General features: G+C 31.1%; 2 protein-coding genes across 2 annotated transcripts; one reads left to right on the top strand and one right to left on the bottom strand.

Annotated features, from left to right (window-relative positions):
• Positions 1-2,044: 2,044 nt before the first annotated feature.
• Positions 2,045-3,171, bottom strand: LOC126677040 (protein MIZU-KUSSEI 1). Its single transcript, XM_050371475.2, has one exon. The coding sequence runs from the start codon at positions 2,897-2,899 to the stop codon at positions 2,207-2,209; it is 693 nt and encodes a 230-aa protein (XP_050227432.1). The 5' UTR covers positions 2,900-3,171; the 3' UTR covers positions 2,045-2,206.
• Positions 3,172-7,873: 4,702 nt separating this feature from the next.
• LOC126685150 (zinc finger BED domain-containing protein RICESLEEPER 2-like) lies at positions 7,874-11,709 on the top strand. Its single transcript, XM_056104826.1, has 10 exons — positions 7,874-7,905; positions 8,513-8,536; positions 8,636-8,717; positions 8,853-8,891; positions 9,010-9,050; positions 9,190-9,214; positions 9,322-9,559; positions 9,682-11,451; positions 11,543-11,579; positions 11,649-11,709. Exons 1-10 carry the CDS (start codon positions 7,874-7,876, stop codon positions 11,707-11,709), a joined length of 2,349 nt encoding a protein of 782 aa, XP_055960801.1.
• Positions 11,710-17,189: the final 5,480 nt, after the last annotated feature.

Here is a 17,189-nt window from a genome sequence, read left to right as displayed (position 1 = left end):
TCTTTCTTACTCTATCTCCAAAAGAAAAATGAACATGCAATTATTTTGACCAGCAATTAGTTTTAGATGATAATGGTGGTATGACTGACATTATTGATTGGACTCATATGAGCAGTCATCAAAATGGGCCTTTAGTCTATCTCGGACCATTAGAGTTGCTTCTTCTAGGAGCACCAATTTGGGCCTATTAAGCGACTTCCTTCTCTTTGCCCACTTCCCATAAAGTTTGCACTATAATTATTTATTTAATTTAGAGGAATTTAGGGTAATTTACACAAATCCCTCAAAAGTAGTCATGTATAATATTTTTTTTTATTTTTGCAATAATCTCTCAAAACAATAGAAAAGTTTTCACAATTCTCTCATGACAAAAAATAAGCTGATTTTATGTTAAACTAGGACAATTATAACCCTTCAAAGAAATATTTCACTACACGAAGAGACAACCTGCACGTGGTGTATTTCGTTACTTATATCCCTTCTTTGTCTCTGCCAACACGAATTGTGCATGTCTCATGCCCTTTTCACTGTTTTTATCCCAATTTCTTTTTCAATTTCAAACATTGTTTCTTTAAATATTGCATTGTTCAAATAAAAATTGTTATCCACGTGGTAGAAAATCACTTATAGTGAATGTGTGGTGATTATTATCTAAATGGTAGAGATTTTGTTTTTTCATAATAATAAATAGAGATGATATATTCTATTTATTTTTAATTTCTTTTTTTATTTGTAACATTATATGATGAGATTAGTCATATTTATCGAGAGGAGAATTTCACGGCGGATCATTTAGCATCGCTTTGCAATGATCATAGTGTGTGTTCATCCCCCGATCAGCTTAATGCAGTGGCTCAATCACAATGTGCAGGGGGTTCGTATAATCGAACAATTCATATGTAGTTTGTTATAAGCTTTTGCTTTTTTCCTTGTAAAAAAATAATTCCACCATTAAACAGAAAAAGAAATTAAAAAATGAGGTGTTTTTGAATGATTACGCCTTATTTAAATTGAATAAATTAAAATTAGAGTTTATGGAAAGAAATGGATTATAATAATTTTAAGCCAGTGCATGTGTATAAGACCAGCTATACTACATTTGTATAAACTTATTAGTCTCCTTGGCATTTGATCATATAGGTGCATTGGTAAGGCTGTTCTCTCATTATTGTAGGGCAAAGTCATGAGTAAAGAAGGCAGTTATAACATTTAAGCATAAATTTGAATCATGAATGGACAGATGTAAATGGTTGCTTAATATTGTACGAGTTTTCTTATGGATTCACACAGGAATTTCTTTTCTTTTATGCCCAATATACATTAATGTATAATCATCTTATTGGAGAGTAACTAACAAAAAAATGAGTGGTCCATATTTATGCATAAACTTGTTAACTGGAGGTGACTATGTTTCTCAAGATAATGATGGACATTGCAGTTGGAAACATCATTTCACATTTGGTGCATCCCTATATTCATCTCCACTCCCCACTGCAACTGCTTCATTTACGGCTGTGCACTTTGTGCTAATCGAATCATATTAAAATTCCAATTTTTAAAAAAATTCAATCGAACTGAATTTTGAAAGAATTAATTTATTTCTGATTAAACCGTTTCGAACTAATCGATTTGATTATTTTAGCTTAATTTACACTTAATTAAACTGAAATTTTATTATGTCCAAAACTGAACAAAAATGCCTAAAAAGACTATGATATCAAACTGAACTTAACTATATTTTACAATTCGATTTGGTTCAATTTTTATGCACGTCCAAGCTCGTAGCTTCATCAAATCTATTGATTGTTGACAATGTCCTTTGAATTGTATTTTTGTATCAGGCTCAGATTGTAAAATTGAAAACATTTTAAACATACACTTTATCAACCATACTAGACATTTTAAATATTCTAAAGACAGTTAACAGAAGATACATTTTTCATCCTCTGTTTTTCCCAAAGCTAGTCTCTCTGCAAGCATGAACTTAAAAGCAACTGTAATCCATCACCATGGATCAATAACGATAGCCTATGACTTCCAGGGATTTTGTTAAATTTAGTGATTAACACTGAAAAGTAAGATATTAACAAGAAACAGCAAATTTCAAAACCAAACCAACTCTTATCCTCTCTGATCAATAAACAAGCAATTCAATAAGTTTGTTGGGTAAGTCAAAAATACATACATATATTTATCCTAAAATGATCTATTGACCCCTGACTAAGAAAATGCTTAATTCAGGCCCTGCAACACCATCAGGATTAATCATATACAAAGCTTCAGAATCCTTAGAACCAACCACTCTATCAAATCTCGCTCTTATATACGTCAATTCCCCATCTGCTGTCTCCTTCTCATTAGGGCTCGGAAGAACACCGGCGCCCATGGAAACGCCTCTCAGGAGCTGCATAACATGAAGCTCATCATCAGACATTTGTTTCCTTCTTATAGAGTATCCAATTTTTCTTCCATTACAATACACAGCCCACACAAATTCCTCCATCACCTTCTTCTTATGAGTCCTGGTTTCGCTTTCCAGCGCGATTCGAACTATATCTGAAGCCATTTCTTTGTGAAACGACGCAGTGTGAATTGGTAATTCTATAACGAACATTGGGACGCAATGAGGATCTTCTTGTATGGCTAGACTTACTCGGCCTTTACGATAACCGAAGAGTGTACCTGTGGTTGCGCTGTCTTTTAGTAGAGGCTTTCGGGGTCTGCCGAGAAGTGCGACCATTTTGCAACCTGATGTTAGCATAGGGAAGAGCTTGAATATCTTGAAAAGGCCACCGGAACTACTGGATTTTGATCGCTTCTCTGTGGTTGTTTGGCGGAGTAAAGATAGTATGGCTGGATTATCCATGTGGAAATATGGGCTAGAGTGTACTGGTGGCATTTTGTAGGACTTTTGTTGCGAAATTTTCAAGAAAATGTTTTCAGAGTAGTGAAAGGTGTATTTTGAAGTGGCTAGTGACAACTTATGAGATACTTATAGAGAAATGGAGAGAGAATTCAGGAGGCGGGCTTGTCTGTGTTCAGTGACAGGTTCTTCATTACGAGTTAGATTGAATCAACTAAGTAGTGTGGCCTAGTGGTACGGACTCTCTTCCATGCTGTGGAGGTTTTGTGTTCAAATTTTCACACCCACATATATTAAATTTCTTAAAAAACACAAGTAAAGCCACACTGAGAATATGATGACATTAAATATCTAGCTATTAACACCTGAAAATCTAGCAGTCGATTACCATCTTTGTTAAAAATTAATAATAATAAAAAAAGTTAAATTGAATCAGAATGGTAACTGATGATTTAAGTTGTCAGTTGAGATTAAAATTGTAATTTTAATATTTTGTATACATTGATAGACAAATATTTATCGAAATTGAATCGTAAATCTACTTTTTATGTGATTAATAAATGACTAAAGAATAAAGATGAAGTTATAAACTGCCAACAACGGATTTTGGAACTTTTAAAGATTGATCAAACTCTAAAAAAGTATCATAAAGACTATTTAATAATTAATGTTATTCTAAATCTGATTTAATTATCTGTAAGAGGGAAGGTAGTTGGTCACTTTGGTTGTGTTGTTTTAGAAATAGGAAAGAAGAGGAGAGACCCCTCCAAGCGAAGTGATGTGACCAAGTTTAGTGATTTTGAAAGTGATAAGATAAGAGAGGTCGGAGTCGGACCACATAATGTGGGGAAACTGAAATTGAAATGGTAATGTTGGGTTGAGCATGTGCCTCTCTCATTATCACACTCACAATCACTCCCCTTTATGCCTTTTCCCAACCCCATCCCTAACTAACTCTCACTAATTATTGACTTCCATCTATTTTTTCTTTTTAAAACAATTGCTATTATTCTCTTCAGTTTCCATCTCAATTACACTTTTTTTTATTATAATTTTTAAAAAATTACGTTAGAGCTGAGTATCGGTTTGGTTCGATCGGTTTGGTTCGGAATTTTCCAAAACCGATTAACTAAAGTTTGAAAAAATTTCAAACCGAACCCAACTTTTAGTTTGGAGGTAAAAAAAACGAACCGTGCCGCACCAGCTATAATTGAACATGACGTGCTTGTTAACAGAAATTATTATATCATTGATGAGCAACAAATAGCTAAAAGAAAAAGTTATAATTCAAAAGAATAAAACGATCATATTCTGAAGTTAGAAACTTGTCAATTTTATCCTATTTCGCATTTTATCGTTTCAATTTTATCCCAATTTCTTAATTTTTGTCAATCTTTTTACTTAAATGATGAAATCATTCAATTAACCATGTTTAAAGATAAAATTAAATTCATTTTCATTCAAAAAAAACAAATAAGTACTTTATTTTTAAAAACTAAATAAAAACTATAATCAAATTAAAATTAATTTAAATTCTTAACTAATTTAACTAAATCTAAATAAATTTTAAACATGTACAATTAATAATATGCTATACATGGAGAACGTTTTTGAATTTTTTTCCAAATGAAAAAGACGTCAATTTAATATTTCAGGTTACAATTGAAACGATAAAATGCGAAATAAGATAAAATTGGCAAGTTTCAAACGCCAGAGTAGGATCGAAAAGGGATTATAAGGGCGGATTTTTTTAAAATATTAGGCCAAAAATAAAAGTTTGTAGTATTATTTAATTCTAATTAAAATAAAGCGAAATATATTTGTAGGAGTTAAGAAACAATTTTAATAAAAATTTAACCCAAAGGAAGGGCTTAGCGACCTCTCACATGTACATCCTGAGGTGGGGAGTTCGACCTCGACTTTTGCACATAATCTGATTTAAAATTTGATTAATATTTATCCACTAACAACTAACTGACATGTATACTACTTGAAGTTGATGAAAAAAACAAAGCAAATTTAGATCAAAATAAAAGCCTTCAAAGGGCCTGAATAGTGCCTTAAATGATAAGTTTTAGACTTAAAAACGTAAAATTACGGTTAAATTTAATATCTATTTTAGTCTCTTTTTGATTATTTTTAAAATATTACAAGTCTCGTAATTTTCAATTAAGTCAAAAGTTATGTCTCTCAAAAGATTAATCCTCCCGAGTCAATTGATTTGAACCGTATCAGATAAACCATGGAAGAATTTCATTCATGGCATTAAATTTTGGTTATTATTACCATATATATCACCTTCATCGTTTTTCTCGATTCAACCTTTCCAAATTTTTCATCAATATACTCCGTTTTGCGTTTTATGTTTTATTATTTGTAAAAGTAATGTCGTTTTTGGCCATGTGAATGACTAAAATGACCTCGTATAAGATATTTAGCTTATATATGTCATATACTGAAAAGTTGGAATATATAGTAGCACATCTTAAAATTGTATTTAAATCGGAAAAATGCGAAAAATGTTGATATATGATAACAATAACCCTCAAATATTCCAGCAAACTCAAAATTGATATTATATTATATATGAAACATATAATTTTTTAAGTGATCTTTGATGCACATGTTTAGCAGAAATGTCCAAAGAAAACAAGTGAGTCCAAGAGGGGGTATCCTTTCGATGCAGACTTAAATAAAAAGAGGCAGCACTGTCGGCATCGCCTTCTTGCACCTTCAACATTTTGACAAATACTAAATGAAATGTTTGTTGAACCAGGAATCTTTCTCTATATATTTTCTTGATTTCTTCTGTCTCTAATTTTAAGGGTCAGTCTGGTCCAAATAAATGGTACATTTTTTATAAAATCTAAATGAATTTCGATAAAATATATGTTTGATATGTTAATAGAATTCTAATTTATTACTATTTTTAAAATATTAAAAACATAAATCATATAATATTAGTATTTATTTTCAAATAAATTTTAAATAAAATTTATTTAAACAGACGTTAAAAAGGTTTGTTTGATTCAAATGAATTTCCAACTTTTTATAAAATTCAATTGAATTTTTAAAATATATGTATATGGTTTAAATGAATTTTTACAAATTAAATTTGTATTTTACAGTCCTTTATTTTATTTAAAATTAGATACCAAACATAATAATTTATTTTTAAATAACTTTTAAATAATTATTTTTAAAAAAATAAAAAAAATTGAATTTTACACTAAAATTAAACCAAACAATACGTATACTTGCTTGATCTTAGAGTGCAACTCAGTATAATCAATTTGTGAGTGCTTATTTGAAATTAATTCAAAATATTCAATATTGATTTGATATTAATCAAGTCACAATAATTGAGTTTGAATTACTTGAGTCAATCATTAAATGCAACAACTCTTTTTACTTTTTGAGAGAATATATAACAAATATGAAATAGCAATTTCATAAAATTATTATTCCATAAATTAAATAGAATAAGTATTCTATTCCGGACATATTTCACAAACCAAATATAATCTTAAAGTTAAGTTGAATTAAACCATTTTACTCGACTTGATTGCATCCTACTCTATCGGATGACTCTTTCACAAAAGAAAATTGTGAAAGATTGTTATCCTTTTTCATCCACATCAAGTAACCGTACATCTTTTACATCCATATATGATCAGATTCACTGCATATATGATCGCAATCTTTTTGACTTCAAGCTCTACACAATTATCTTTTTGCTAGAAAATGATGATTTATGAAAGTATTTGGCAATTTATTCGTTTCCAGAGCAATTATATGTGGCAATTGATATGTTCGCAAAGCAATTGTAGGGCCACTTGAAATTACTGATATGTTCCATCGAGCATGACATAAAATTAACAATTAATGTGAAAAATAAAATTGAATGCTAATGTCTGGAATGGTTCCTATCATATATCCCTAACATTCTAGTTTCTTGAACAAGTGGCCCTCCTTAAAAAGCATACAAACATCAAGCACATGTATTGGCAAAAAAGTTTGACATGTAACATATATTTTGCTCAAAATCATATGCCAATAAAGAAAGATAGGGATCCATATTATAGTAAGTGGAGTCACAAATTCTTCATTGATGCAACATAAAGCTGAAATAACCCATGATCCCATGACTTTCGATCATCAACTGAGCATCACTTTTTTTATTTAGGATAAATTATCGATCAAATTCAGTGTCACTTTAATATTACGTTGCTCTATTTACTATCACTATTTTAAAAGTTGAAAGGATGGAATGATTTTATTTGATCGAGCATGAAAAAGTTTGATCATTCGTTGCCAATAGTTGATTTAATTCCAAATGTATGTTAGAGTAATGTATGAATTTACTCCTTATATAGCAATTTAAAATTTGATTTCAATCTATGTCTTGTATATCCATATAGCATTTGGATATGAAAAGTACTTTAGATCTATCCCTCATTTAAGATGGAAAAAATTATATTTTTTGGTGTATTAACTTTTTTTATTATAAAATTTTAGTGTTTCAACTTTTATTTATCTTAAATTAGTTTTTCAATTTTGTTACCATTTTTTGGATTATCAAACTACTCATAAAATAAAAAAATAAATTTTAATTTGCTGATATTGTTTGTTAGTTTGATTCAATATAGGCGAATACACTATTTGCACAAACTATCATTATTTTTTACTTACATGACAACGAAAATTAATTAAATACATAACTTATGTTTTGTTTTTGCAGCGCACCAATGGCCGAAAATGACAAAAAAATCTTCTTTTACATACTTCAAAAAAAGAATAAAAATTTAAATTCTGAACTAGTAGATTTAAAAAAGTTCACATACCATTAGTATACTTGTTTCCTTTAAATTGCCATCAAATTTGATTCAAATATGACTAGATTAATATTTGATTTTATTAAAATTTACGGTCAACGAATTTATAAATTAGTTTGATTAAAGGCATTGTTATTAGGGGTGTCGAAAAACCGAACCAAATTGAATCGAAAAAATGAATGGAATGGTTAAAACGGTGAAATTGGAGTGATTTGGTTTAGAGTTTTAAAAAATACCGGTTTGTGGAGATGATTTGGTTTCAGCCTGCGGTTAACCGAACCGAACCGAAAACCGATTCACAAAACGACGTCGTTTTGAATACAGGTAAAACTTCCTAAAAACCCCCAGCATTTGTAACCCTAACATCTACCCCCTGATATAAAAGCCTAAATTTTTAACCCTAACCCTCATTTCTCTCATCAGCCGCCTCTCTCTAACCTTATCCCTCTCCTCTCTCTAAAACCTAACATCTGATCTCTCCTCCTTTCTTCTCTCTCGATGGCGATTAAACCTAAAACTAATCTCTCATCTCTGCTCTCAATCCTCTCTATCGATTGATAACCTCTCATCATCTATCAATCTGTTCATTTATCCTCTTTATTATCGATTAAAACTCTCATCATCAATCAATATGAACATCAATCTGGTTCTACTCTTCTCTGTCGATTAAACCTCTCATATTGTGTTCCTGGCTCACTGGTTTTCATCTTTGTTCCTCTGGTTCTCATCTGGGTATTTCTGGTTTGCATTCGCAGAGGTTTTGGTTCTAAAATACCTTTGAATCATGGTTGTATGTCACTGTTTTGGTGCTCAGAGGTTTAATCGATAGTAGTTTAAGGTAAATTTTTCAACTTTTCCTTATTTCTCTTTTTCATTTGAAAATAGTTTATAACTTCCCTGTTCTAACAGTTTTCTTCCTTTTCTTGTTTGTTTACAGGGGGATCTGGGTATTTCTCTGCTTAAGCCTTGATTTTAAGACAAGGCTTCGGTGGAAGTTGTTAACTTTGATTGTGTTTGAGGTATTTTAACATTCTGTGACCTTTGATATTCTGACTTGGGTTCTATATTTTGATTTCTGGTTATGTTATTGATTTCTGGATCCTAATGTGATTTCTATTCTGTTTTGCATGAATAAATGACTGGATTCTCAAAAGGTTAAAGCTTTGGTGGAAGCTTGTTTCTTTGATAGAGAGGTATTCTGTTTCATACTTTGATAGAGATGTATTCTGTTCCTTTGTAGTTCTTATGACCTGTTTGCTAAATTGTTGTTTATGTTCTGTGTTGCATGAATATATGGCTGGATTCTTTTAGGAAAAAAGCTTTGGTGGAAGCTTGTTTAATTTGATTGAGAGGTAATCTTTTCCTGTGTGCATTAGACCTTTAATGTTTTTGTAATTCCCTTGTAATTTGTTATTGGTTATGGACTTGATTTCTGATGTTTGGTTCTCTCTATCTTGCATGAATTGTTGGTTGATTTCTGTAAAAAGAAAGCTTTGGTGGAAGCTTTGACTGTGTTGTATATAAAGGTAATATGTTTTTTTGCAAGTTGCATCCATTATTGCTTTAAGTTTTAAGTCTGGAATTTGCATACAGTATTGATCCCTTTGTTCTTTTCTTGTATAGATGGACCCTGAAATGATTGATTTAGCTGCCCTAGAAGAAGTAGCAGTTGATGGCCAATCTCATGTTGGTTCAGATGCTGCTGCTTCACCTGGGCAGTCTCAATCTGGCAATGTGGAAGCCAATACTGACCCTGTTGCTGATCATGTCCCTAATGTGGAGGCAAATCCTAAAAAAAGGAAGGAGAGTCAACAAAGATCAGTTGTTTGGGAGCATTTTGATGCAATCAAAGATGGCAAAGGTACTATTATGCAAGCAAAGTGTTGCTACTGTGCTAGGGTATATAACTGCCATGCTAAAAAAATGGTACCTCTACTTTGAGAAGTCATTTAATTAGATGTACTAAACACCCACACAGTGTAGAAACTAGGCAAGCTTTACTCTCTTTTCAACCTATTAATGTGGAAGCTAGACCTGCTGATAATCTGTTTTCTGTTGCTACTTGGAAATTTGATCAAGAAGTAGTTAGGAAAGCAATTGCATATATGATTATAGTTGATGAGTTGCCATTCAAATTTGTTGAGAAACAGGGGTTTAGAAGAGTGATGAGTCTTGCTTGTCCTATGTTTAAAATGCCTTCTAGGTGGACTGTGAATAGGGATTGCTATGCTATGTTTGTTGATGAAAAGTTGAAACTGAAACAATTTTTTAAAACTCATAGTCAAAGAGTTAGTCTAACAAGTGATTCTTGGACTTCTAATCAAAGATTGAACTACATGTGTATTACTGCTCATTTTATTGATAATGATTGGAAGTTGCATAAAAAGATTATCTCTTTTGTTACATGCTCAAGGCATAAAGGTGAATATTTGTCTAAGTCTATGGAGACCTGTTTGCAAGAGTGGGGGCTAAAAAATATATTTTCTGTTACCTTAGACAATGTTGAGAACAATACTACTGCAATGGGGTTTTTTATTAAGAAAATGTTGACTTGGGGTAGTACACATGTTAGATGCAAGTATGCTCACATGAGATGCATTGCACATATTTTGAATCTTGTAGTGTCTGATGGTTTGAAAGAGTCTGGTTCATCTTTTCAAAAGGTTAGGGGAGCTGTTAGGTATATAAAAAACTCACCTCTCAGACTTAGCAAATTTAAAGAATGCAAAAAATCACTTGATTTTGAATGTAAGCGTTCTTTGTGTCTAGATGTGCCCACTAGGTGGAATTCAACATACTTGATGTTAGACACTGCTTGTTTGTACCAACCTGTTTTTGAGGAATATGAGGATGTGGAAGCTTCTTTTAGAATTGATTTGGGAGATGAGGTGCCTGATAAACATGATTGGGATAAGGTTAGGCAATTATGTGTGTTGTTACAATATTTTTACAAGATGACTTTGAGAATTTCTGGTTCTCTTTATGTCACCTCTAACAACCACTTGAATGAGATTTCTGATTTGTCAACTATTTTGCAAGATTGGATTAAGTCTAGTGATTACTGTCTAAGATCAATGGCAACTAAAATGAAAGATAAATTTGATAAGTACTGGGGTGATCCTAATGTGATGAACAAGTTGATTTTCTTTGCAAATATTTTAGACCCCCGGGACAGAATTGTTTACTTGGAATATACTTTGAATCAAATGTATGGCTGTCATGCTGGAAAGTTTTTGTATACTTGTGTGATGGAGGATCTGGCTGAGTTATTCAATGACTATGAAGTTATTTATAAGAAGGAAGTAGCCACTACTGCCACTGGGGGCAATGGCCAATCAGCAGAACCTGTTGCTCAATCCTCCCAAGCTAATTCTGTGCTGAAAGAACGATTCTTACAGCAAATGTTAGAGACTGGTGGTGTGAGTGGAAGCAAAAAAAATGAGTTGGAAATTTATCTAAGTGAGGCAGTAGTTGCAAATGATGCTAGTTTTGATATTCTGCGATGGTGGACGTTAAATTCTGAGAGGTTCCCAGTCCTCTCTAGAATGGCCCGTGATATTCTTGCAGTACAAGTCTCAACAGTTGCTTCAGAATCAGCCTTCAGCACTGGAGGAAGAGTGCTTGATGACTTTAGGAGTTGCTTGACTCCTAAAATAGTGGAGGCATTGGTCTGTATTCAAGATTGGCTAAGAGATCCATCTAAGCCAGTCTCTATTGAGGAATCACTAGAAGAGTTGGAGCAACATGAAGAAGGTACTTTTTTTTAAGTTATTCATTCTTTTTTTTTTTCATGTATTTTAGTTAAATTTGTACTAACTGTAATTTGTTTGTGTTTTTTTCTCAGGTCTTCAAGATCCATCTACTGCTCTTAATGAACAATAGTTTGTCTTCTTGAAGTCCTTTTTTATTTACTGTTTGCTTGCTTCTTTACTATCCATTTACTTATCTAGTCCTTTGGTGGTGGGAGCCTTTGCTGGTTCTGTTGGTCCTATCTTTGCATTGTTTTGCTGATTATGTCTTTGATAATTGATAATGATAGATTGACATGAGATTAGAGGTTGAGTTTTGATTTCTCTGTTTTATGAGGGCTGTGATGATGCTTCCACTGTCAATGATTTTAAATACTTTAGGTTGTAACTGTTGAGGCACTGATTTTTAATAGTTGCCACCTTTTATGACCTTAGTGTTTTACTTGATAAATTTATAAGTCTGAGCCCTGTTACATTTAGCATTGATGAGATCAAACTTCTCCTTTTGGTTTTTGATTTCTGGTTATGTTATGTTTCTGAATTTTTCTTGTGTTAATCTATCATTAGTTATTATTATGTTTGTTAAGGCTATGATGAAGCTTCCACCATTTGAAGTCTTAAATACACTTGACCATTGATTGTGCGACATAAAATGTTGCCTCTCAAAAGAGTTGAGATGTTTTGACTTAAAAATTTGAAGTCTGAGCCTTATATTGTATTTTTTCTTTATCATGTACTCCCTCCGTCCCGTTTAAAAAGTCCCATATTCCATTTTGGGATGTCCCATTTAAAATGTCCCATTACTATTTTTAGAATATTTTTCCATTGAATACCCTATCTTACCCTTATTTTAGTTATCTTAAAAGAGTTCTATGGAAAATTCCACTATCATTAATAGGGGCAAAACATGAAAAAACATGAAAAGACAAGAAAAATTAATGTTTTCTTAATCTGTGTGTAAAGTCAAATGGGACTTCTAAAGTGGGACGAAGGGAGTAATGTATTTTGTTGTTACTCTTTACTGGTTTCTTTTGCTGTTTTGTTTATGTTTGCATGAAATCTGAAATTTTGCAAACTGATTTTGGTGGAGGCATTTTTTGGTGGAAGGATTTTTTGGTGGAGGCATACTCTGAGTCTCTGACTGCAGTATCAGTATGCATTGCATTTTAAATGCATACTGTTACCTAACTTAAATTTTGCAGTTTTTAAATTATAAACCTTCACTTTTGGTATTTTGATTCAAAGCAGTATTTTTGAATGCCTGAATCAGTTTTTTGTATAGCCTATTTGATTGTAAAGTTTAGTAATTCTGATTTGTAATTACTATTTGGTATGTAAATTTGCAAGTTAGGCTATTTTTGGGTAAATTAATTGTAATATTATCAGTTAGGTTCTTTTTTTTACAATTTATGATGAGTTGTAAACTTGTAATACTGTTAAAGTTTTTATTTAATTATTTAATTTTTTTTTAAGTTTTTATAAACTGTGAATTCGGTCACCGACCGAACCAAACCGCTTTAACCGAAATTTCGGTTCACCGAACCGAAATAACCGTAAACCATACTAGGGAAATTTGGTTTAGGGATTTAAAAGGTGGTTTGATTTGGATCAGAGGGTCTGGACACCGAACCGAACCGAACCGTGCTCACCCCTAATTATTATGGACTATAGAGCTCCAAATGACATTGTAAAGTTGATCTAAAAAATGATTCCATAATCTTAGCTGCCTTGTAATTATTAAGCCTATGATGGGTTTGGCTCTTGATGATCTTATATCACTTATCTTAGAGTTCAATCTATGTGACATTTAACTGACTTTGGTTTACTTGTAATTAATCCCTAGTTTTAAGTGAGAAAAGAGGCCCTTCATGTAATCTTTCTTGATCTTCTTAGATCATGATTGTGACCCACCATCAAAAAGAACAAATATTATAGCTTCTCCCATTGTTAATTATTATTTGATTATATTATCAAAAGCCTAATAAGATCAGAAGGCTTAACTACCAATTACCACATCCAAACATCCAGATTTTTTTAATAGTGAGAGAATATATATATTTATATTGCAAGTGGGTTTTATAATATTAAAAACTTTGGTTACAACTTAAAAGATGGGCAAACATGCACCAATTTGTATAAATCAATCTAAGTGTAGCATCTAGCATGGGCAGTGCCTCTATTATTTCATCAAATCTAAATGAAAAAAATTAGTATAATAAAAGTGTAAGCAAAATGAAGCTATTAATGGCACAATTTCTTCTACATATAAAAGATAGATAAAAAACTGGATTAAATGCGAATTAAATCATGAATTTAGCGTGATTTATAAATAAAATTTAAAATTTTACAATATCAATTAATAACTTTAATGTTTTGGCAAAGAACAATGATTTCTTTGTTGTTGAAAAAATACTGGCGTGATCAAAATACACACCGTTCTAGACTTTCATTATTTATATCAATATTTTTTCAACAGAAAATAAGTCAATATTCCTATTTGCTAAAAGATGAAAATTTATGACTGATTTTATCATGTTTACGGTTTATATTTTATTTGTAAATTATACTGAAGTTTCTGATTTAATTTACGATCATTTTAAAAAATGCTTATTTATCTTTAGAAGATGCTTATTGATCACAAGTGGGTTCTGCTATTGGCCTACCGCTTCAGTACCAGATGACATTCCGTCTGTTTGCAGTAGTTAGTTGAAAGCATTATCGATAATCAAAAATGCTTTTAATAACAAAGTGAATTTAGGCATGTATACTTCAGCACATCACATATATAATTGTTGTACTATAAAACTTGAGCATATAATCTAAATAATTTATGTACTAGTATAATTTAAGTATAGCATGGCGCTATTTCCAAATCCCTCCGTCCCGTTTAAGAAGGGACATATCTCTATTTTTTATGTCCCATATAAGAAGGACATATCGTGATTTTTGTGCCATTTTATAAGAAATTGTCTCTTATACCCCTATTTCTCTTTTTATAATTAATGATTATTACTCTACACACAAACTAAAAGGCAATAATTAATAAGGGTAAAACAAAAAAAACCAATAATAGTTATTGTCTTTTTAATATGTGTGAAAAAGGGATATATCCCTTCTTCAACGGGACGGAAGGAGTATTATGGATAAGATAAGATAAAAGTAATTGAGATAAAAGATCAAATATGAGGGGCTTTAAAATAATTTGTTCTAAAAAAAAATGTACCTTCATTAAAGATAATTGTTCTTTTTGGGAAATAATTCATCAATTACATGGGCTGCGGACTTTCCTAGGGCTAGAGCTGGACTTATCAGCTATATTGCTGAAATGGGTTTTATATAGAAATAATTAGGCCCATACTAAGCTCAAGCTGCAAGTTATGGAAGGTGGAAATTAGACTCAGCACTATCAAAAGCCAAAATATTCTCCTTCATACAGACACGCTTATCTCTTTGCAAAAATATATCATTCTCCATCTTTTTTACTTTATTTATGTTTTTATATTGAAAAATACGATTTTTCTTTTCTCTGATTCTCCATCAACAATCACCACACCTTGCTGCTGGATTTTTAATGTTAACGAAAATAACAGTAATACTACCGGTAAAGATGCTAATCGTATTCTTGTTGTTCGATAGAAGGTTTCTGAAGATATTCACGACGAGATTCAGGGTCCGATTGATGAAATTGGTGGTCTAGAGAAAGAATGTGAGGTTGGAAGCAACGCCGGTGAGATCGCAAAAGCCGCTGCTCCGGTGATTGAATTAAAGAGAAGGAAATCGAGAGTGAGGAGTGTATCTGTGTCAAATAAGGAACCCAGTAGTGGGTATGGGTCAGTGTTTTTATGCGATGAAAGTTTTTGATAAAGAAGCACTTGTTATAAGGAATAAATTGCAGAGAGCTGAAATGGAGAAGGAAATTCTGGGTATGCTTTTCCAATTTTCAATTAGATTCATTTATTTTATTCTTGCACTCTAGTTATTTGTGAAAATGCCTCTAACAATATAAGGTTGTGGAGCAGCAACAACAACAAAAATGAAGCAAATAACGGATCCATTGAGGCAGCATGCGAAGAGCAGCAGCAAGAAGAAGATGAATCGCCATCCGAATCGCCTATCGGCGACTTGTTATTACACTCTCAAACACCACCACCACCGGGAGCTGAGCTAGTATGGGGGACAGTTCAAGAATATGCAAAGAGGCTGGTGTATGGTACACCAAGTTCACAAGTAATATTGCAACCACGGGAGAAAGATAAATCTATCCAATTTTCTGTTATTTGGAGATTTGACAAGATAGTTATCATGCTAAACTAAATAAGATTTTTGTATTCATGGCCTTAGCTTGTGAGTGATGTATACATATGTATGCATTTTTTGAATCAGGATCTAGTTGTGAATTAGGATCTAATTGCGAAATATGTAAAAATCATAATTTTCACATAGAGTAGAAAAAATTATAAATATGAAGAGGTTGTTGTATAGATTAGTCAATCATTCAAATAAACTCTTAGAATTTTCATAACATAGCAAAATTGAAAACTTTCTTTGTATTAGTCTATAAAAAAATTATTTTAATTTTGTTGTTGGTTTATCAACGGTTTACTAATAGTAAACTAAAAATTTTAATTTTAGTAATACTGTTAGTAAATTTTAAGTTAATTGTTGGTAAATTTATAATTATCTTTTGATGATGCTATTGATATTTTATGTAATTTTTTTTTCATTTGTGTATTTGTAATGGTTTTGTTGTTGGTTAACTAATGGTTGACTACTGATACACCAATAATTTGAGTAGATTAAGTAATAATTCATTTTAACATTTTATAATTTAAAAATAAAAAACACTTTATTTAAATAAATAATTTTTGATGTGATTATATGATTAATAAATTGTTGGTAAACTGGAATTGTGTATTTTAAACATACTGCACTTTTAAAAAAATTAATAAATTTATTTTTAGTACATTGTTAGTTAACCGTGAGTAAACCGTCGATAAATTTATAGTTAATTTCCATCTTTTAAGAAATTAATATAATTTTTGTGATAGTACACCGTGAGTAAACTGCCGATAAATTTATAGTTAATTTTCAAAACATTATTTCCGTCTGTTAAGAAAAATAGCCATCAAAGTCGCAATCGTAAAGGACAAACAAATATAGTAAATTGATAGTAGACCAATAGTTAACTACCTATTAGTTAACTAATACTAGACCGTTAGTAAATTGATAGTAGATCAATAGTTAACTACCTATTAGTTAACTGGTAGTAGACCGTAAATTAACTACTCATTTAGTAAACCAAAAGATAAACTAATTTTGTATATATTTATAATATTGATAGTAAATCAATAGTAAATTTTTCTTTTAATAAATTAATAGTAAAAATTGTATCCTTTTACCAAAATATTATTTCCATCTTTTAAAAAAAATAGCGAATAAAGTCGCAATCGTAAAGGACAAATAAATATAGTAAATTGATAGAAGACCAATATTTAACTACCTATTAGCTAACCGATAGCTGACTATTAGTAAATTGATAGTAGACCAATAGTTAACTACCTATTATTAAACGGATAGTAAACTATTAGTGGGTGTTATCAAAGACTTGCAAGTATATAATGAACAATTAAAGTGATAGCAAACCGATGATAAAAAAAATTTAAGTAAAAAAAATTAAATTAATAGTAAATTTATCTATTGATAAATTGAAAATAAATTTAACTATAATAACACATTTTATTT

Source organism: Mercurialis annua, linkage group LG1-X, assembly GCF_937616625.2.
Source record: "Mercurialis annua linkage group LG1-X, ddMerAnnu1.2, whole genome shotgun sequence".
Taxonomy (NCBI): Eukaryota; Viridiplantae; Streptophyta; class Magnoliopsida; order Malpighiales; family Euphorbiaceae; genus Mercurialis; species Mercurialis annua.
The sequence above is the reverse complement of the archived record's forward strand: the minus strand, read 5'-3'. Positions and strand labels throughout refer to the sequence as shown.

Excerpts from the sequence above, each read along its gene's own strand:
- LOC126677040 (XM_050371475.2), bottom strand. The coding sequence starts at position 2,899 with ATGCCACCAGTACACTCTAGCCCATATTTCCACATGGATAATCCAGCC.
- LOC126685150 (XM_056104826.1), top strand. The coding sequence starts at position 7,874 with ATGAATGGAATGGTTAAAACGGTGAAATTGGA. Across the intron at positions 8,537-8,635 it reads TTAATCGATAGTAGTTTAAG|GGGGATCTGGGTATTTCTCT; the intron begins GTAAATTTTTCA and ends GTTTGTTTACAG. Across the intron at positions 9,051-9,189 it reads TTGTTTAATTTGATTGAGAG|CTTTGGTGGAAGCTTTGACT; the intron begins GTAATCTTTTCC and ends GTAAAAAGAAAG.